At 47.2% G+C, this 22,244-nt stretch overlaps 1 protein-coding gene across 1 annotated transcript; it reads right to left on the minus strand.

The window, feature by feature from the left end:
• Positions 1–4,684: 4,684 nt before the first annotated feature.
• Positions 4,685–17,195, minus strand: LOC115083585 (oocyte zinc finger protein XlCOF6-like). Its single transcript, XM_029587497.1, has 2 exons — positions 17,141–17,195; positions 4,685–9,289 (listed from the first exon to the last, which is right to left on the minus strand). Exons 1-2 carry the CDS (start codon positions 17,172–17,174, stop codon positions 7,197–7,199), a joined length of 2,127 nt encoding a protein of 708 aa, XP_029443357.1. The 5' UTR covers positions 17,175–17,195; the 3' UTR covers positions 4,685–7,196.
• Between the last annotated feature and the right edge of the window lie 5,049 nt (positions 17,196–22,244).

Here is a 22,244-nt window from a genome sequence, read left to right on the forward strand (position 1 = left end):
ACCTGGAGATAGAGAAGCAAGACCTGTTGGAGGTCCAGCCGATGAAGGTCGCCAACCGCCGTACCCGCGATCTCTGCTGGAGAAGCGCGGGGAGCTCTACCGACTGGTTGACATGGAAGGCGGAGACAACCTTAGGCAAGAAGGAAGGAACCGTCCTGAGAGAAACCCCAGAATAAGAAAAACGCAAGAAGGGCTCCCGACAGGACAGTGCCTGGAGCTCGGAAATCCTGCGAGTGGAAGAAATGGAAACCAAATAGACTGTCTTGAGTGTGAGGTCCTTGAGCGTAGTCTGGCGAAGAGGTTCAAGGGAGTCGGACAGAGAGCACGAAGGAGTAAGTTAAGACTCCATGTCGGGCACGTGGCACGAGAGAGGTGACGGGGGTGTCTAATGCCCCTCAGGAAACGAATCTCGTCCGGGTGAGCTGCTAAGGTCTGATCGTCCCACCCGACCCAGGAGAAAACCGAGCGCAGAGACATGAACTCGTAGAGAACTGAAGGAGAGGCCCTTAGAGAGACCCTTCTGAAGAAAAGAAAGAACCAAAGGGCTCAAGGCGGAGTGCGCCGGAGCACCCGCTTCCGCACACACGGACTCAAAAACTTTCCAAATGCGCACATAGACCAGGAAAGTCGATTACTTTCAGGCTCGCAGCAGGGTGGAGCTGACCTCCTCCTGATAACCCTTACTGTCTTAGGCGATGCCGATCAAAAACCAGGCCGCTAGACAAAGGCGATCGGCCTGGTCGCAGAATACAGGCCCCTGTCGGGGGAGACGAGGAAGATGACTGAGGCGTAGGGGCCCGTCCACCGCTAGATTGATGAGATCCGCGAACCACGGTCTTCGCGGCCACTCGGGTGCGACGAGAATCCATGGTCCCCGGTGGAGCTCGATTTTCCTGAGAACTTTTCCCACCTGGGGCCATGGGGGGAACACATACAGAAGAATGTCCACTGGCCAAGGCAGCGCCAGATCATCCACGCCCTCCGAGCTGTGCTCCCTCCAGCGGCTGAAGAACCGATTGGCCTTGGCGTTGCGCAGAATCGCCACGAGGTCGAGGCGAGGGAGATCCCACCTGTTCACTATCAGAGCCATGGCCTCGTCCGAGAGCTCCCACCCTCCCGGATCGAGTGACTGCAGGCTGAGAAGTCGGCTGAACATTTTCCTTGCCCGCGAAGTGGGAGGCCGCAAGGCACTGTAGATGCCGCTCCGCCCAAGAGAGGAGATGGCTGGATTTGACGGCTACCATGGGATTGTGAGTGCCCCCTTGGCGATTGATGTAGGCCACTGTGGTGGAGTTGTCAGACAGGACTCTTACCGCCTTGTCACGAAGCAGGGGGAGGAACTCCTGAAGGGCCAGACGTACCGCCAGTGTTTCCAGGCGATTGATGTGCCAGAGAGACTGAGTCGGCGATCAGGCGCCCTGGGTGGACTGAGAGAAGCAGACCGCACCCCAGCCCAACAGGCAGGTGTCCGTGGTCACTATTGTCCACTGTGGAGCTGGAAGGGGCATCCCTTGCAGAAGGTGAGGAGAGGAAGCCACCACTGTAAATCTTCGACAGTAGAATCCAAGAATGGAAGGATTATGTGATACTGCTCCGACACTAGCTGCCAACGGGATAGTAAAGCTTTCTGTAACGGACGCATATGAGCAGAGGCCCAGGGAATGAGGTCGATGGCAGAAGCCATGGATCCCAGGACCTGCAGATAATCCCAGGCAGTCATGGACAGTAGCGCGATCAGGTTCCGGATCTGGGCAATTAACTGGAGGGCGCGCGTCCGCAGGCAAGAAGACCCCGCCTACTCGGGTGTCGAAGTGGGCTCCCAGGAATTCCAACTCCTGGGAGGGTTGAAGGTTGCTTGTGGAGAAGTTCACTAACCACCCGAGGGAGGGAAGGAGAGCCAGTACGTGATCCACCGCCAATTGGCAGAAACTGCCGACTTGGCCCTGAAGAGCCAGTCGTCCAGATAGGGATGGACAAGTATCCCCTCCCGGCGCAGAGCCACCGCTACTACTACCCTGACCTTCGTGAAAGTGCGGGGCGCGGTTGCAAGGCCGAAGGGAAGCGCACGAAACTGGAAGTCCTGATTGAGGATGTGGAAGGGAAAATATGTCAGGTAGTCGTGATGGAGGGTCCAGACACGCCAGACGCCTAGATAAGAATAGACGAAAAGAGCTACCCGGCGGAGAGCTGCTGCCATCAACACCAGACATTGGCGAAGAGGCAAGGACCCGTTGCGAGACCAAAGGGAGCACCCAGAACTCGAAGGCCCGGCAGAGGACGCGGACACGAACGGATTATGGCAGCCCCGATGACAAGGAAAAAGGGAATATGCCACTGAGAGAAACTAGTGGGACGAGGAATGACCTGGGGCAGGATGGCACGAGTATGCACCCAGGGTGTGCATGCGAGGAAGCAGGAACCGACAGCCCGGGTGCCCCTTGTGAAGACTAAGAGTGAATGAAGAAAATAGGATAGTGGCCTGCGGCAAGAACGTTGGCTGGGACTGGGGCCTCTGCGCCCAGACACAGGGGCTTGGGGGAAGTTTCCCCACCAAATGCCTCAGGAACCGAGTACCTGGGGGAACAAAAAAGGATCCCGACAACTCGAGAAAGGCAAAGACGTAACCGTGTCGGAGAACGTCGAGGGCCCCCCTGGTCCGACCGGATCCGGACCCAGACCGCGGAGAGGCGGGAAGCAACCGCCGCAGAGGGGGACCGAAGAAAGAAACTCCCGAGGATGTGAGGGACTGCGAACAGGAAGGACAAGCCCCACTGAGGAGTCAACGTGCTCGCTTGGGGTGTACCGAGTCTGGCCCCGAAAACATGGACTAGAGGGTATAGAGGACCAAGATGGTTTTGGACAGGCCACCGGGCTGATGGCCCTTACCGTTCCCTAAGGAATGCCTAAAATCTCAAGGTCCTGCACAAGGAGCAGCTTACCTGTGACTGGTAACGTACCTCACTGAGTGGCACAGGTAGAGGAGCCATGTGGCAGACCACACCGAGGCAGTTGCCACTGGCTGGACATAGAGAAGGGTCGAAAACGCAGTCTCTGGGCATGGGGGGTCCCGGGCGCAGAGGGATTCTGATGATGACCGCATGTGAGACCAGCCCACAGCAGGAAAACTGCAGCAAAAAGTGGAACCCATCCCCGGCGCTAGGACATGAGAGAGCGCCTCAAAGGAGCCTCAAGCAGGCGTACCGGGGCCGCTGCAAACCGGGAAACCCTTCCTGGACGCGCCCGCAGGAACCTTCCACATAGTGATTATGGGGTTTCCTCCTTTTTTTTTTTTTTTCCTTTACAAGTATGCTGCCGGGAGGGTGAGCACGGTCAGGGCACCACCCGGCCGGCTTGCCAAACCAGCAGGCGGAACTGCTTGGGCGGAAAAAACGCTAGCCGAAACCAGGAACCCGCCAGGACCGGGGCCATCTCCGTGGACAAGGAGCTGCACCAGGGAGACTAACTAACGCAACCGGGGAGGCTACAGGAGTCGGGAGTACCATGATCCGTCGGGGGGAGAATCCATCAAGCTAGGTCTACCATAGGGATACAAATACCTACCTATGGGCCATGATATTATGGCCAGTTTCTCTCTCTCTCTCACCATTAACAATGGTCCCCCAGTGGTTGAATGCAGGAAATACAACAGGTCTGGCACTTATCGCAGAATCTGAAATGGTATCGCACAGGTAATTAGTGCAAATTGCGATAAATGCTATATTAGTATAAAACACGCCCCTTTTGCTATCGCATGCGGTACTTACCGCATTTTGATAAATCCACCCCATAGATTGGCCCTGGATTTGCAGTTAATAAGACCATGAGGCCTATGCCATACATGCCGGAACACTTTTGGTTGTTAGTGTTCTGTAGAAGTTACTGATTGTACCCCTTTAATTTTTAATGTAACCAAGCATTTAGAACACAATTATAAACTGTCACCTGATTAATTAGCTGAACTAGAATGATGACAATTTTATCTTTATGGGAAAAAATCAAAGGATGGGGAACAAAAATAATCTATTTCCTCATAAGATTTGCATGTTGCATTGAAGTGGCTTTCATTATAATCGGGCAGATTTTAAAAGCCCTGCTCGCGTGAATCCGCCCGGATTTACGTGAGCAGGGCCTTGCGCGCCGGTGTGCCTATTTTGCATAGGCCGCCGGTGCGCACAGAGCCCCGGGACGCGTGTAGGTCCCGGGGTTTTTTGAAGGGGGCGTGTCGGGGGCGGGACCGGATGATGTGGCATTTCGGGGCGGGACACAGCGTTTCGGGGGCAGGACCGGGGGCGTGGCACCGGCCCTGCCCCCGTTCCCTCCGAGGCCGCTCCGATTTCGGAGCGGCCTCGGAGGGAACGGAGGCAGGCTGCTTGGCTCGGCGCGCGCAGGCTGCCCAAAATCGGCAGCCTTGCGCGCACCGATCCAGGATTTTAGAAGATACGTGCGACTATGTGCGTATCTTATAAAATCCTGCGTACTTTTGTTTGCGCCTGCTGCGCGAACAAAAGGTACGCGATCGCGCTTTTTAAAAAAATCTACCCCAATGTGTTTAAGATTTGTTATTCATCTCATGCCCATTACCATACATCAACAGCCACTTAAATCAAGAGATGAGAACTCATATACAGAAGAGCATCCTTAAACTATAGTACGTCGCATGTGATAATTTCTATGAAAGTAAAAGAAATAAATTCATTTATTTTTTAATATAATATAAAGTATCACAAAATACACATTTTTTTTCTTGATAATCATCTAGATCTGTTCTGGAGATGGGGATGGAGTGTAAGAAAATAATTTTAGGCAGCTTAGCTAGATCCCCGGAAGACTTTGTGACGGATCAGAACAGGCTCTAAAGATTGATGATTGTGGATCAATATATTGCATATAATTTAAGCACAAGGATTGTATAAAGGCATGAGACTATCATCGTCCTTGTTCCCTTCATGCCAGAGACTTCCTGGCAACAATGGTATCTCTTAACAATTGGGGAGCTCAAAGTCTAAGACATCTGGTGTCTCTTAATACCTGGGAAGATCAAATACTAGAGACTAGTACTGACACCAATGAGCTGATAATAAGTTAACACATTTGGTGTCTCTTAACAAATACCTTAACTGAAATACTTTCCTGGATAAAGTGCAAATTGAAACACCTAACTTGCAGAGGGATATATAAGGAATTGTATTTGTCCATTTTTTGGATTATCTGAAAGGAGCAAAGAGCGATACAGCTGATTCTTTTGGGGTCCCCGAGCTCGCCTTCGTCCAGGTTTTTCAAGGACACTATCTTATAGAGGAAAGACGAATAAAGGAATTGTTCTTTGTATATTTCTGTCTATTTCCTATTTACCTGTATTGGTTTATGTACGGTCTACTGTGATGCTATATTCATTTTTTATATTACTTATCTTTGCTGATTTATTATCCATATATTTACAACATTTAGTAAACTAGGTTTTGCTTTACTAGATTGCGTGTAGAGTGTTATGATGACATAATATAAAATATAATCCAACAGGTGTGTAGCAAAATCAATTGCAAAGGTCCCTGTAAAACAAACCAGAAAAAACAATTTAAACAGGAAAAGTTCAATAATTCCAAAATATAAAATATTCCTTCATGCGGCCACTGTGCACAGGAGACCCAGCTTCAGTAATGTAGGATCCTTATGTGTGATGCAAGTTTCCTATGGTACAGAGATAATTGGAGAAGGTGTTTGGGGTGCCATCGTTTGATAGGCTGGGGTAATTCCTTATTTTAAGTCACAGTTATGGCACATTATCAGGAAAGTATTGAATAAGATCAAATATAAAGGACCACTAGGTATGGGGAAGGTAGAAGAGGATGCAGGAAGTTGGGGTAGATGAGTACTCTTGGTAGTTATCGTGTCACTGGTTACCCTTAGCCTCTAGAGATGGTTAGACGTGCCAGGGCTCCCATATATGGGCAGTTTGAATGGCAACTGCTGTAGAGCTGGGTAGGGATGCAGAATCTGCAGAGATGGTCTTTCACCGTTCGGTGGCGAGTAGGATTCAGGTGGAAGAATGGCAAATGTCTGGGGCTTCAAAGTTGCGCATGAAAGGGCATGCCCCTTTCGAGTGTCCCTCCAGAGGAAGTCCCGCCTGGGGTGGCCTCCTTATGGGCCTTTGGTGTGTGCTGGCATTGAGCAATTTTGGGGGAGGAGGAGTTAGGCCAGTCGGGCCTGCCGCGATTTCGATGGCTGAAGGGAGGGAGGGAGAGAGGGCCCTTGAGAGCGTGGTGGGTCACCCCCTTACTTCCGGGTGATGCTGGCTGCAGTTTGCACTGCTCCTTTCTTCAGGACTTCGGGTGGCCTCTGATGAGTGCTGGGGTTGGGAGGTCTTGGAAGAGGAGGAGCTAGACTGGTCAGTCCTGCTCCAATTTCGACGATGACAGCTGAGGGGAGGGGGAGAGGTTGGGTCACCCGTTTTACCTACAGATGATGCTGACTGCTGGGGAGAAGAGGGAGCATGATGGTCAATATAGAAAAAATAAAAGGAGATCCTTAACTGGTTAAAGTTGTCCTCATCGAGTCTGATCAGAAGTCTCTGAAATTCACTTCTAATGGTTTCTTAGCACTTGCATTATGTTGAAGCTAATTCCTTGCAAGAGTTCATAGAGAGTTATATGGACAGGCAACATGTCTAGATGCACCTGGAAGTTCTTTTACATCAGGCCCATGGCACTCAATTTAATTCAAATTATTTCTGTATCTTTCTGGCACATTTTCTTGGTCTTTGATTGTATCGTTTGTTAAATGTCATCACATGTCACCTGTGTGTATTTTCTGGCGCGGTGAGAGGTGAGCATTCCTAATGAAGCATCTTCTACATTTATTTCATGAGAAAGCTCTCATCCAGGGCAGGGTCTCCAAATGGATGTTTTGTGCATACCTTGATAGGAAAGAGCCCCATTTGTAAGCCAGAGTCCATTGGCTGTGATCTCATGTCTCCCCCTGTGTCTTGTGAGGACACTCTTCTGAGTGAATGTTTTATTACATCATTACATGAAAAAGGTCTCTCCTGTGTGGATTTTTTGGTGTGATAGTGTATACTTAGCAAGGAAGCTTTTCCTGTACTCAGGACATGTAAATGGTTTGTCACAGGGCAAAGGGTTTTCTGAGAGATCTTGCTTCCTAATAAAGGACTTTCCACATTTAATACATAACAATGGTCTCTATCCTGTGTGGGTTTTCATGTGTCTTGTGAGGGAGCCCTTCTCAGAGAAGCTTTTATTACATTTAGGACATGAAAATGGTCTCTCTCCTGAGTGGATTTTCTGGTGCAATATTAATTTATACTTTGTAATAAAGCCTTTCCCACACTCAGTACATGTAAATGGTCTCTCTCCTGTGTGAATTTTTTGGTGTTGCAAGAGATCTGTCTTGCTAATATAACGTTTTTCACATTCAGTACATGAGAATGGTCTCTCTCCTGTGTGTATTTTCTGATGCAACATTAGTTTAGACTTAGCAATGAATCCTTTATCACACTCACTACATGAAAAAGGTCTCTCTCCTGTGTGGATTTTCTGGTGCGAGATTAGTGTATGCTTAGCAAGGAAGCTCTTCCCACACTCAGAACATGTAAATGCTTTGTCACGGGGCAAATGGATTTTCTGGTGTTGTGAGAGATTTTGCCTCCTAATAAAGGATTTTCCACATTTAATGCAAGAGAATGGTCTCTCCCGTGTGTGGGATTTCATATGTTTTGTGAGGATACTCTTCTCAGTGAAGCTTTCATTACATTCACTACATGATATTGGTCTGTCCTGTGTGTGGATTTGCACGTGTTTTGTGAGGGAACCCTTCTCAGTGAAGCTTTTATTACATTCACTACATGTAAACGGTCTCTCCCCTGTGTGGGTTCTCAAGTGTCTTGTGAGGGCACCTTTCTCAGTGAAGCTTTTATTACATTCACTACATGAAAATGGTCTCTCCCCTGTATGGGTTTTCATGTGTTTTGTGAGGGCGCACTTCTCAGTAAAGCTTTTACTACATTCACTACATGAGAATGGTCTTTCACCTGTGTGGGTTTTCTGATGTAGTGAAAAGTCTCTCTTCCTTATGAAACATTTTTGACATTCAGTACATGAGTATGGTCTCTCTCCTGTGTGGATTTTCTGGTGTTGGGAGAGGCATGTCTTCCTAATGAAACATTTTCCACATTCAGTACATAAGAATGGTTTCTCTTCTATGTGGATTTTCTGGTGCAAGATTAGCATATACTTACTAGTAAAGCTTTTCCCACACTCAGTACATGTAAATGATCTCTCTCCTGTGTGGATTTCCTGGTGTGATATTAGCTTATACTTACCAATGAAGCTTTTTCCACACTCAGTGCATATACATTGTTTGTTGCCTGTGTGGATTTTCTGGTGTTGTGCGAGGTCTCTCTTCGTAATAAAACATTTCTCACAATTAGTACAAGAGAATGGTCTCTCTCCCGTGTGGATTTTCTGGTGCGAGATTAGTGTATATTTACTAATGAAGCTTTTCCCACACTCAGTGCAAGTAAATGGTTTGTTGCCTGTGTGGATTTTCTGGTGTTGTGTGAGGTTTCTCTTCCTAACAAAACATTTTCCACATTCAGTACATGAGAATGGTTTCTCTCCTGTGTGGATTTTCTGGTGTGACATTAGTATATATTTACAAAAGAAGCTTTTCCCACACTCAGTACATATAAATGGTCTCTCTCCAGTGTGGATTTTGTGATGTAATTTTAGCTTATACTTGCTAATGAAACTTTTCCTGCAGTCACTGCATGGGAAGGGTCTCTCTTTTATGTGTATTTTTAGGTGCACTTTTAGATTTTTCTTCTGACTGAAGCTTTTCCCACATTTATTGCATAGAAATAGTGTTTTGAGTGGGTGGGATTTCTGGTGCAATATTAAATGTGATTCCTTACCAAAGCTTTTACCACAGGAATCGCACAGAAATGATTTCTTCCCTTTTTCCTCCCTCTGGTGAAGGTCAGAAGTCTTTTGATCACAGTTATTACTCTGGAAGATTCTCTCTGTGCTCAAGTGTCTCTGGTGCTCAGGGATGACTTTGACCTCCCTCTCATACTCAATGACTCCATCTGATGGGTCTCCCGCAGGGTCTCTCTGCTTCTTCTCCGACTCCTGCTGACTATTCCTTGTGTTTCTCTTCTCAGTCCCCTGGGAAACATTCGCAGAGACATTTCCAGATTCTCCTGGGATCGGTTCCAGTTTCACATGCTGTTCTTCTCGATTCTCCTCCTTTATATTCTGTGTGACCTCAGCATTTGCTAGAGATAGAAGGCATTAATCATGTATTAGTGACCATCAAATATTTCTAGGTTTCTGATCCTATAGTCATTGCTCTGGCACTGTCACACAGTGATAGAGCTGCACATTTCTAGTCAAATAATGATAACCATGAAATGCTACCAACAATGGGGTTTGCACCAAAAGCCTTATGAGATGAGCTCCTAAATATGTATAACCTAGAGGAGAGGAGAAAGGGGGAGATATGACAGAGACACTTACATACCTGAAAGGTAATAATACTCAAGAAGTAAACTTCTTTTGAATGGAAAATAATTTGTAGAGTAAAGGTCATGATATAAAGTCCCATGGGAATAGACCAGGAATAACATCAGGAGATTTTTTTATTCAAGGATGCCTGGAATTACCTCACAGAAGAGGTGTTGGGGCTGAAAACTGTAATGCACGGAGCAGCAGTTCGGCACAAAACAGTACTGGTGTGACTGGTTTATCCTCCCAAGAAAGCACTGGGATAACCTGCACAGAGCCGCTGTCACAACCCTAAACAGCAGTGGCACAGCAGCATCGGGCTTCTCAGAAGGCTGGCATGACTTGCAGGCAGGGACCGCAGACGTATCCCCCAACTTCAACCACCATGGGGAGGCTGCATTTTGTTCTCAACCACAGAACAGCTAACCTTCATGGTTGTGGGATTATTAAAACATTTTGGAATAAGGCAGAGAAGGGAGTCTAAGTGTTTTTGCAGCCAATGAACTGGTTTGAGGCAAAAGGCGCACAGCAAGAAGCCCAAGGTCTCCACAAATAAGAGAAAGGGAAGAGGGGGACAAGGAAAAAGAAAACCTGGAGTCAAAAGGGGGCAACAGATAACTGATAATCAGAGATAGCGGAGGAGAAAAGGTGAATGGAATGGGAGAGGAGGAGGAAGGAGTAGAAACCTGCAGAAGAGGGAGAATAGCAGCTCGATACCATCACCATGATCTGCTGAGGAGAGAAGATAACCTCCATTAAAGAAAGCAGCAACTGAGGCAGAGTCCTCAGGGAAAGCCAAGTCTCAGAGAGAGAAGATGGAGAGAATGAGAGATCAGAGGTCAGGAACGTAGGCGAGCTTGCTGGAAACAGAGCGGATACTCCATAGATAAAACCTGAGAGGGAGAGAAGAGGGAGGAGAGTGGGGGTAGGATAAGCTTGGAGGGGAAGGATGAGAGTTACCAGGGAGGGACAGGACTGAGATTGATATCCAGAGAAGGGCAGGTGGGATGACAGGAAAGACACAGATTCTCTTAGGGTGAGAGGTGATGGCTTAATGAGAGGAAGAAATCTTTGTAAAGCAATGGACAAGACAGAAGACAGAATGGCCGAGGAGCTGGAGAATATGGGAGGCTGACAGGGCACCTGATGTTCCCAATGGACAGAAGTGGGGAATAAGGCTTTTGCCCTCTCCCCCCATAGCCCTGCTCTCAGCCAGGAAGGACTCAGCTCAGTTTTTAATTCATTAAAAAAAAAAAAGGAACTCTTTAATGAGGACTTTTCCTACTGGGGCTGTCTCGGCATTCAGCTTCTCCTGTTCAAGACTCTGGAGAATTCTATGAGGTGTGGAGCCACTTCAGGCACGGAAGGTTGAGCAGCCTTTTGGCTAGGCCCCGCTCTCAGGCTTCTCCTTTTTGGTGTGTGATAGGCCGCAGCAATTAGTTTGCGCATTTTTTAGCGTTTCATCGGCGTGCTCCACATTGTGCATCAACTTCAGCTTCTCTTTGTGGGCACGTGTGTGCCTGATGCACATTCTATGCGTCCAGTTTGGGCAGCGTCCTTTCTGGACGCACATTTTGTGCACCTAGTTTGGGTATGCTTTTTACGTGCGTCTACCTGCACGCATGCCTATATGTTTGTATTGAGCGTATTACAACCATGGTGCTGGCAGCAAAGAGGTCTAACCACTTATCTATTTGTGAGCATGCCACATCAGGGTGATACAGCCAGAGCTTTCTGCAAGCCTATGATGCTCATGGGGATTTGCATCCTACTGATTTTACCCACTATGGTCCATCTCCTTGGTCTGAGGAAGTGTCCTCTTCTTTGGTTGATAACACTAGCTGAGTCTTCAGGGGAGACTCATTCTCAGGATGTCAGGAGCCAGTCTCCTTTTCCTGGATGGAATTCTTCCAGGGATTTCAGACTTTTCTACAGGGACGGTCATCTGTGTTGACAATACCTACTAGTTTAGATCCGTGTGCTCAGAGTTCCCCTGTGTCTGCCACCATGGGCAAGTGCCATGGTGCAGCACAGCCTGACAAGGTTTGAATGGATGTGGATCAAGATGACACAGATGATGATGAATGCAGTAGCTCCCTTGTTAAGGAAGAGGAAATTCCTCCAGATTTGGAGCCACATAGAACTATTCTCTGTTTCTTCTTTCATAGAGATGAGTTGCCGAACCTGATCTCTCAGACTTTGAAGCCCTCAGATTGGCTGGGGGTGACTCCTCAGGTGTGCAGAAGACAACCCCATATTGATCCCCTTACTGTTGGAGTCATTTTTTGTTATGTATATAGAGGGAAGGCCGTATGGATTCAGAGTTCTCACCCAAATCAGACCAGTTTGAAAGCCACAGGCCAACCTATGAGTGAACTCATATTTACCGTTTTGCACTGTGAAATGTTTACGAACAGGCAAGAGTTTGTTTATTTTAGTTATTCCTGTAGGTTTATGATGAGAAAGCAAGCAATTAAATTATACTAAAGCCTGAGAGAGAATGAAGGCCACACAGCTGCACCTGAAATTTGATAAGAACTCAGAGGGAGGGAACATTGCTGCTTTCCAAAGCATTGTATGTGTAAGGGGAAATAACAGCTAGAGAGAAAGGGGAGAGCGGGCTCTGGACATGATGGCACAGGGTGATCTATTGGAAACGTGAGCTTTTCATATATATCTTTATTATAATTCATGATTGTATTTTTTCTATTTTTTTTTCCATTTTTGTTTGCTGATGAACATTGTACACCATTTTGATCAATATTTTATTGTTAGACTGTATACAAATAATTTTAAATAAATAAATAAATAAATATTGCTATCTACTATTACTCCTTCTGTATGATCTGATTTTATTTGTTCTATCCTCCTATTGCTCAAATAAACGTACTTTCCTAAGTACCTGGAACCGTGATGTACTGAATCAAAGTCTGAGTAGGGAATAAGCTCCTGGGTTCAAGCGCCCAGGCATAATCCCAGTAATTGTGTGTTTATATTGGGTAAGTGCCCGAGGGAGTCCTGTGGGCACGCAGGCGATAAGCTTCTCAGGTAGCCCCCAGTGTAATCCTCAGTGAGATCAGAGCCCCTGGGCAGAATGCCAGTGCGCACAGTCTGAACCCAGAACACCTACGCAAGGCTTCACGCTTCTTTCACCACCTGGATGCGATTCAAGAGTTGACTGACCCTGAATGGAGTGTGCCAGAGGCGACCTTTGAAGGGGAGGCAGGCTTTGGAGGGTTTATACCCCTTGGATCAGCAGGCCAGAGAGCAGTTGCGTTTTCTGAAGGTGGATGCTTTGGTGTGTTCTGTCATTAAATGAACCACCATCCAGGTGGAGAGAGGTGTGGCTCTTAAGGATGCTCAGGATAGGAGATTTTGAGGCTATCCTTAAGCAAGCCTTTGAAGCAGTGGCAATGAATCTGCAAATTGTTTCTTGTGCCCTGGTAGCTCGAGTTACCTTGCATCTTTCTCAAAAATCTGGCAGCACCGTTTCATATAGCAAACCTATGGTAGAAAAGGGGCTAATCTTCTGAGCCGATGTGGGCTGTGACCTGGTTCACACAGCCGCCAGAGGAGTTGCTTCTGTTATAGTGGCTAGTCGACAGGTGTGGCTGCGCAACTGGTTGGCAGATACTATTTCAAAGTACAACTCACCAAGCTGCCCTTCAGGGGTTCGCTTTTCTTTGCCAGGGAGTTGGAGAAAATGGCAAATAAATGGAAAGGAAGCCCAGGTCCCTCACTTGCCAGAGGACAAGAAGCTGGTTTCCCGGACTTTTTAAGCAAGTAGCCGCTCTTGAGACTACCGGCAATTTCAGCCTTACAGGAGAACTTCTTCCCAGAGATCCCGTCCCTTCGGCAGGTCTCAGTCCTTTCACCCCCAAATGCCTCAAAAGGATGTGAGCTCCAGAAGTGGAACTCCTCAATCTTCTCAATGACGTTTTGCAGGCTCACCTGTTGTTTTTATCACAGGTGGGTCCAGATTATTTTGGATCAATGGGTTCTCAAAGTGGATCGAGATGGCTATGCTCTAGAATTTCTTCACATTCCTCTGTATACCTTTATGATATCTCCATACAACTCCCCTCAGAAGAGGGTAGCAGTGGAAACTACATTGCAAAGGCTGTTGGACCTGAAGGCCGTGATTCCCATTCCCAAATCGCAGCAAAATACAGGCCATTATTCCATTTATTTTGTCGTGCCCAAGAAAGAAGGTTCCTTTTGACCCTTACTGGATCTCATGGAAGTCAATTGTCATTTGCGTGTCACTCATTTCAGGATGGAAATGGTGCACTCTGTCATAATGGCAGTATAATCAGGGAAATACCTCATGTCTCTAGATCTGACGGAGGCATAACTGCATATTCCCATTCGCCGGGAACATTAACGGTTCCTATGGTTTGCCATTCTGAATCGTCATTACCAGTTTCAGGCCTTGCCTTTTGGGCTCGTCACTGCACCCAGGACATTTTCCAAGGAGTTGGTGGTGGTAGCGGCGGTCTTGTGCAAAGACGACATTCTGGTTCACCCATATCTGGATGACTAGTTAATTCAAGCCAAGAGCATAAAAGAAAGTCTCCGAGCTTCTTGCAAAGTTGTTTCATTGCTACAGAAGCTAGGCTGGGTGGTGAACCTGGCCAAGAGCTATTTGCAGCCATCTCTCAGACTCTGGAAAATCTCGGCATTCACTTTGATACAAAGCAGGGCAGAGAATTTCTGCTGCAGACTCTAATCCAAAGTTTGATGGCTTGAGTCTGAACCCTGACAACCACTATTCGCCCAAAAGTGTGGTTTTATCTACAGGTCCTGGGGTTGACGACTGCCACATTGGAAATAGTTCCCTGGGCAAGAGCACATTTGCGACCTCTTCAACGTACATTGCTTTCCTGATGGAACCTGCAGTCACAGGACTATGCGGTGAGGCTGCTCCTATCATTGGAGGTGAGATCTCAGTTGCACTGATGGTTGCAGGCTCATCTCAATAAAAGAGTTTCCCTGGAGACACCAGACTGGTTAGTGCTCACAACAGACGCGAGTCTTCTGGGTTGGGGGGGGGGCTCACTGTCAGGAGTTGATGGTGCAAGGTCACTGGAATGCCGAAGAGCTGCAGTGGAGCATCAACTGATTGGAAGCACGGATGGTTTGGTTTGCGTGCTTGTGGTTCACATTCACCAAGCATGTAGAGGCTTGAGCAGTCCGAATAACGTCAGACCATGCGACAGTGGTGGCTTACATCAATCATCAGGGTGGAACCAAAAGTCAACAGGTGTCAGAGATAGATGCACTTATGGTGTGCGCATAGCAACATCTTCTAGGCATATCTACCTCTCACATTGCCAGAAAGAACAATATCTGAGCCAATTTCTTCAGCAGAAGAAACTTGGACCCAGAAGAATAGGAGCTGATGGATGAAGCCTTTCAGCTATTTATGGATTGTTAGGGCCACTCGGACCTAGACCTGTTGATGACCTTCAACAAAGCAAAAGTTCCATGCTTTTTCAGTTGCAGATGGGACCCGAAAGCACTGGGCATTGACGCTCTCGTTCAGGAGTGGCCACACGGTGCCCTACTGTACGTGTTCCTGCCCTGGCCTCTGAGAGGCAGGATTATCCGGAAGATTGTAAGTCAAAGCAACACTGTCCTATTAGTGGCTCCGGATTGGACTTGGAGGCCATGATATGTTGATCTGCAGAGACTGCTGGTGGGCAGTCCTTTCAGACTACCACCTCAGAAGGATTTGTTGCTGCATGGACACATTCTACACGAGGATCTGGGTCAATTTTGTCTTACGGTTTGGCCATTTAAAAGGCTTGGTTGTTGAAGTGGGGTTATTTGCCTGTTATAATTTCCACCTTATTTTAGGCAAGGAAATGTTCTACTTCTCTAGCCAATGTTAGGGTTTGGGGAGTTTTCAAGGTCTGGTGTTCTAAGCGAGGATCTTAGCCTCTCAAGGTGGATAAATTTTTAATTTTGGAATTCTTACAGGATGGCTTGAGTAAAGGCTTGGCCTTTAACACCTTGAAGGTTCAAGTTGCAGCCCTCGCTTGTTATAGAGGGCAAATCAATGGAGGGCTTTTGTCTTTCCATCCTGATGTGTCCCGTTTTTTGAAGGGAATTAAGCATCTTCATCCCCCTTAGCAGCTTCTGGAGCCTCTGTGGGAGCTTAATTTGGTTCTGGAATTCTTGGCAGGTCCGACCTTTCGGCCACTGCATCATCTTTCCTTGTGGCTGCTTACCTTGAAGACAGTTTTTCGAGTAGCAATCTATTCAGCACATCGGGTATCCGAACTGCAGAATCTTTATTGCCGTGAGCCTTTTCTGTGTATGACTCCGGGAGAGGTACAGCTTCGGACTGTGCCTTCCTTTTTACTAAAGGTAGTTTTGGAATTTAAATCTGAATCAGGCCATTTCCCTGCCCACCCTGAACAGGGATAGGGATGGAAATGATCATCATCTTTTGCATTCACTGGATGTCAAGGGCATTTGCTGCGGTACTTGGAGGTCACTAATTCTGTACAGAAGTCTGATCGCTTGTTTGTGCTCCTTGGTGGAGGTACCAGCGACAGGGGGCAATGACAATCCACTGGGTTAAGGAAGTCTTTATGGCCACCAGTTTGGCTGCAGGGATTCCTTTGCTGAAGCAGATTAGACCGCATTCCACAAGGGCTCAGGCGAAACTTCGTTTGTTGTCGCCTGCTGAGATTTGCCGAGCGGCAACGTGGTCATCTTTGCACACCTTTTTCAAGCATTGCCGCTTGGATGTTCGGGCTAGGAAGGATGCCATGTTCGTGTGGGCGGTATTGACTGGCCTGCTGGCAGCCTCCTGTTCTTTTTGGGATTAGCTTTGGTACACCCTACTGGTGGGGACTGTCCTGCCAGAAGGCAGAGGAAGGAGAAATTTCCTTCCTCTAATGAGGGCAGGCCAATCCCCGACCCACCCTAGGCTGCCAATGTTTAAATATTGGTTAGCCTTTTCGGGGTGAACACTGCAGTGTGTGATTCCAGGTCTTTGTCGAAGTCTGGTACGTGGCTTATCTAGCCCCTTAGTTTAATGAATATATTACTTCTTTTGGCTGAGCTCAGTGTTCCTGATGGGTTGTTGATTGTTAATGATAATGTTCAAGAACAATCAGTTTGTCCATAGTTCGGCTTTTCCAGAGAATAGGAGTGGGCTGATGTTGCAGCGGGACTATATATCCATGATATCAGCTTCTTCCTCTGTCTCCATCTGCTGATAGAGGTGCATAACCCACTGGTGGGGATTGGCCTGCCCTCATTAAAGGAAAGAAAATTATCAGGTAAGTAGTAATTTCTCCTTTTAGTGCGAGTGACGCTTTTAAAATTTGGCCCCTTCAGCTCTGTATCCGGGCAGGTGGGACCAGTAGTCCTCGTCCTCCTGCTGAGGGCTCAGTCAAGTCCCTTGAGAAAATTTGTGGATGCTCCCTAGCAAGTGTCCTCAACGCAAGACATCTGAGATAAATGCCGGGGCTGGTCTTTACGTGAAAAGATCCAATCGACCAATCTCAGGTGTCAGCTCAGACACAGAGCAATGCTGGTGCTGGAATTAGGAGAAAACTCACAAATGACCTTCAGTAAATCAGCCCTAGGTTTGCTAAAAATCTTACCCAGGGAGATGAGGGTCTCATAATTCTCCTTCATCACCTCCCTGTAAAGCTCCTTCTGCTCTTCATCTAAATACCCCCACTCCTCCTGGGAGAAATAGACAGCGATGTCCTCAAATGTCACCGGCACCTGAAACACAAACCAGAAACACTCAGTGACATGAGGAGGGGCTCAGCATGCATTAGATCTCAGCTGGATTTATTCTCTTCACATTTTTATCATGAGAATGGAACACAAGGACCCCTTTTCCCCAGGAAATGTCAGACTTGTGCCCCTCTGTGTGTGCCCTAGAGTCAGTTTCTTCCATGATCCTGACAGTTTGCAAATCAAAGTGTGAAAATGTTCTCTAATACCAGAGACAGAGAATATGAAATGTCATTGCGTGGATAAATCACATTATAATAAAACAGAAGCTATAGGAGCATTATCCAGAACATCTGGTTCTATTCCATCAGGAGGACTCACTGTGCTAAATCCTAACAGGGCAGGAAGAGTTTGGTGTCCTGGGCAGTGACATATCTCCCATTGTGATGTACGAATTCTGTATTCAGGGGCGTTGCAAACCATGGCCACATAGGGATCGTACCCCAAATCTCAAACAGCTGTTCGGTTTACTTCCCTGCAGGGTATGGGGCTGAAAAGGGAGCAGAGCAGGTGTTTTCTTTTCTGCAGACTCAGATCCAAACTCACCTTCTCCCCCCTCCTATGCTCATGGGAGTAGGAGGGGGTGAGACTGAGCAGGCACTGCAGGCAGCACAAGTGCAGAGCAATGTGAATTCTCCTCTGCTGTGTCCTGTGCTTTAGTCTCACTCCCACCCTGTCCCCTTATTCAACAGAAGTGAGAAGCTGGAGCAGACGTAGACACAGCCAACTGGAAACAGCCAGCAGTTAACTCACAACACAAGAAAACTTCTTCCAGGAGCGGTTAGCACGGGAATGTGCAAGGAGTCATCTTTGTGGTGAGAGGAAGATCGAGGGTGCAGTGGGTGCAGACTAAGCCTGAGGTTAATGGAGGTGGAGGAGAGAGGATCAGCAGCAGCAACAGCCCCTCGCTGCCCAAGAAGGATTTAGGGTGGCAGAAGGTTTAGGCTTAGGAGGGAGAGAAGATCAGCATCAAGCCCGTGAAAGGTAGAAGATGACTGAAAGAGGCATCAGGTAGTGAAAGTAAGGCTGCTGGAGCTGAGGGGCTGGGTGTCACGAGGGTGACGTAGCCGGGGAAGGGTTCGGGGGTCTGCCCAGGGTCCCAGGAATGTCAGCTCAGAACATGCATCAGTCCGATGATGGTACTGTCTGTATGTGCTGCTGATAGGTACTGCAGGAGATCTCCATCCCAGGGCAAGTCTGACTCACTCATCCGGGGGTACCTGAGGGCTGCTAGATTCCCTCAGCTTATGGCATCTCACTGACTGTTGCCACCCTTCCCTTTAGGTAGAGCCTGGGACTTCTTGAGCACTGGAGGACTGGCTCTAGCCCTTGTCTTAGACCTGGATCCATTGGTTCTCCACTAGGACCTCTGCCCCCAATCAGAATAACCCTCCTAACCTATAAAGCTTATGCCTATATTGCCAAATATGTACGAAAGAGACTGCAAATCCATTCCCTGCAAGTTTCAAGTATGAAAAGTCACCTGCTCACAAGTATCTGGCAGGATCCCATAGGTTGATAGATTCTATAGTGCTTATCCCAGAGATAGGCAGTAGATTTCCCCAGGCTGACCTTAATAATGATTTATGGACTTTTTTTTCCCAGGAAGTTGTTCATTTTGTTTTAATGCAGCTATGCTAACAGCTTTTACCATATCCTCCAGCAATGAATTCTAGAATTGAATTATGCATTGAGTAATTACAAATAATGTTTCCAATTTATTTTTAATTTTTAGACACTTCAAAGCCGATTACATCAGGTACTGTAGGTATTTCCCTATCCCCACAGGGCTCAGTTTGTACCTGAGGCAATGGAGGGTGAAGTGATTTGCCCAAGGTCACAAGGAGCAGCAGTGGGATTTCATCCCTGGTTTCCCTGATTCAAAGCCACTAGACTACTCCTACACTTAAATGTGTTACCTGGTAACTTTACTGTGTGTCCCCCTAGACTTTATTTTTTGAAAGAATAAACAACCGATTCATGCTTGCCAGTTACACTCCACTCATTATTTTATACACCTCTGTCATATCGCCCCTCAGCTGCCTCTTTTCCAAGCTGAAGAGCCCTAACCTCTTTAGAATTTCCTCATGAGGTACTTGTTTCAGCCCCTTTATCATTTTGGTTAACCTTCTCTATACCTTTTCAAATTCTGCTATATATTTTTTGAGATGTGGTGACCAGAACTGTACGCGATACTCAATGTGCAAAGTGTTTGATTCGAATTTCCTGCCACTCCCTGCTGTTGTTGCAGAGAGTAATGTTGGATTTGCATCAAAGGTGAATCGTAAGGCTTAATGGTTAAGGGTAGTAACGGCCGCATCAAGCAAGTTACCCCAATGCTTGTTTACCCAGACTGCACAGATCAATGCCTTGTTGGATATGGTCTGAATGTATATCCTTTTTTCCACATTTCCCCCTGCCGTTGAAGCAGAGAGCAAAGCTGTATGTGCATTCAAAGTGAAGTATCAGGCTTAATTGGTTTAGGGTAGTAACTGCCGCAATAAGAAAGCTACCCCCACGCTTATTTGTTTAGCCAGAATGTGTAGTTCAGTCCTTGTTGGCTGTTGTCTGAATGCAAATCCTCTTTTCCACATTTCTCCTTGCCGCTGAAGCAGAGAGCAATGTTGGAGTTGCATTAACCGTGTGAAGGCTTACTGAGTAAAGGTAGTAATCACTACCAGCAAGCCTCCCACATGGCTCTTCTTTTCATTCCCATCCTCTAGTCTTTATGGATCCACAGTGTTTATCCCATGCCCCTTTGAAATCCTTCACAGTTTTAGTCTTCACCACTTCCTCCAGAAGGGCATTCCAGGCATCCACCACCCTCTCCATGAAGAAATACTTCCTGACATTGGTTCTGAGTCTTCCTCCCTGGAGTTTCAAATCTTGACCCCCTAGTTCTACTGATTTTTTTCCAACAGAAAAGGTTTGTTGTTGACCATGGATGATTAAAACCTTTCAAGTATCTGAAAGTCTGTATCATATCACCCCTGCTCCTCCTCTCCTCCAGGGTATACATATTTAGGCTCTTCAATCTCTCCTCATAAGTCATTTTATGAAGACTATCCACCTTTTTGGTCACCCTTCTCTGGACCGCCTCCATCCTGTCTCTGTCCCTTTGGAGATACGGTCTCCAGAACTGAACACAGTACTCCAGGTGAGGCCTCACCAGGGACCTGTACAAGGGGATAATCACTTCCCTTTCCTTACTCGATATTCCTCTCTCTCTATGCAGCCCAGCATTCTTCTGGCTTTAGCTATCGCCTTGTCACATTGTTTCGCCAACTTCAGTTCGTTGGACATTATCACCCCAAGGTCTCTCTCCTGCTCCATGCACATCAGCCCTTCACCCCCATCAAATACAGTTCTTTTGGATTTCCACACCCCATATGCATGATTCTGCACTTCTTGGCATTGAATCTCAGCTGCCATATCTTCGACCACTTTTCCAGCTTCCTTAAATCCCGTCTCAATCTCTCCACTCCTTCCGGCATGTCCACTCTGCTGCAGATCTTAGTATCATCCGCAAAAAGACAAACGTTACCTTCTATCCCATCCGCAATGTCACTCACAAAGATATTGAACAGGAACGGTCCCAACATCGATCCTTGCGGCACTCTGCTTAACACCGCTCTCTCTTCAGAGTAAGTTCCATTTACCATCATACATTGTCTTCTGTCTGTCAACCAGTTTGCAATCCAGGCCACTACCTTGGCACTCACTCTTTAGCTTCTCATTTTATTCACAAGCCACCTGTGCGGGACCATATCAAAAGCTTTGCTGAAATCCAAGTAGATGACATTGAGCGCTCTTCCTCAATCCAATTCCCTAGTCACCCAATCAAAAAAGTCAAGATTCCATGCTGCTTATCCCATGGACAAAGCGGGGATTTCCCCAAGTCCACCTGTGTCAATGAAAACCCTCCTTAACCTGTGTGGGATCAGGCATCTAGCCTTATTCACCTTAAAAGCCAGACAGACAAGTAGTTCTGTACGCGGAACTCTGGTGAGAAGGAATAAGAGTTGGGGTTCAGGTGGGAATAGAGAGGCCCTGCATCTCCAGAAGGCAGTTCCTGATATATCTCCATCCTAAAGAAAAATGCTGACTGTGAATGTTGCCGAGAGAATGATAGGAGAGGTGAATCAAGAGAAGGGTTGTGAGAAGCGAGAGGCTTCATGGTGGAGGGAAGGGGTATGAAGGGTTGAGGAGAGGAACAGAAGTAATAGGAGAGTGTGAGACTAGGAGGCAGTAAGAGAAGATAATGAGCTGTGGGGAGAGAGCCGGAAGATAAAGAGCTCCCAGCCCATGTTACTCAGCTAGGGCAGGAGTGAGCAAACATTTTAAGCTGTGGTCCCCCTTTCATTCACTACAATTGGTTAGGGGCCCTCTCAAGATGTGTTAATAAAAAAAACATACATATAATCTTATTGTCTACATGTAAAAAGGTACTGATAAGGCAGTAGCTCAAAGCTTCTTTTTTGTTTCTCTTTGAGTTGTTGAAAGGAATAAGCTCTCACACACACATACACACACGAGCACAGACAGGGGGAGACACCTCGCATCCAAACACAGACATCCCATACCCAGATTGACAGAGAGCAAAACAGACACCCACCCAGACAGACAGGCACAGAGACACAAGACAGAAAATCGGCAGCCAGACCACATCACATGCAGGCCACTTGTCACAATGATAAGGGCTGGAAAATGGTTAAAAAAAAACTTAGGTGCCAACCAAAACTTTTTAGGAGCTGAGAAAAAAATCCATCCCACCCTACCCAACTATTTTTTTTCTTTACTGTACTGTTATCCCTAATTTTTCCTATCATTTTCTCAAGGCCCGAGGGTGGCAGGTCTTCCTGGGCTGTGCATGCCCAGTTCTGCCGCAGAGCTAAGTGTGTTCCCATTCCCCGGGCCCATCCCAGCAGAACCAGCTCCTCTCCACAGCCCCACTGAAAGAGA

This window comes from Rhinatrema bivittatum, chromosome 2 (genome assembly GCF_901001135.1).
Source record: "Rhinatrema bivittatum chromosome 2, aRhiBiv1.1, whole genome shotgun sequence".
In the NCBI taxonomy this organism is placed as follows: Eukaryota; Metazoa; Chordata; class Amphibia; order Gymnophiona; family Rhinatrematidae; genus Rhinatrema; species Rhinatrema bivittatum.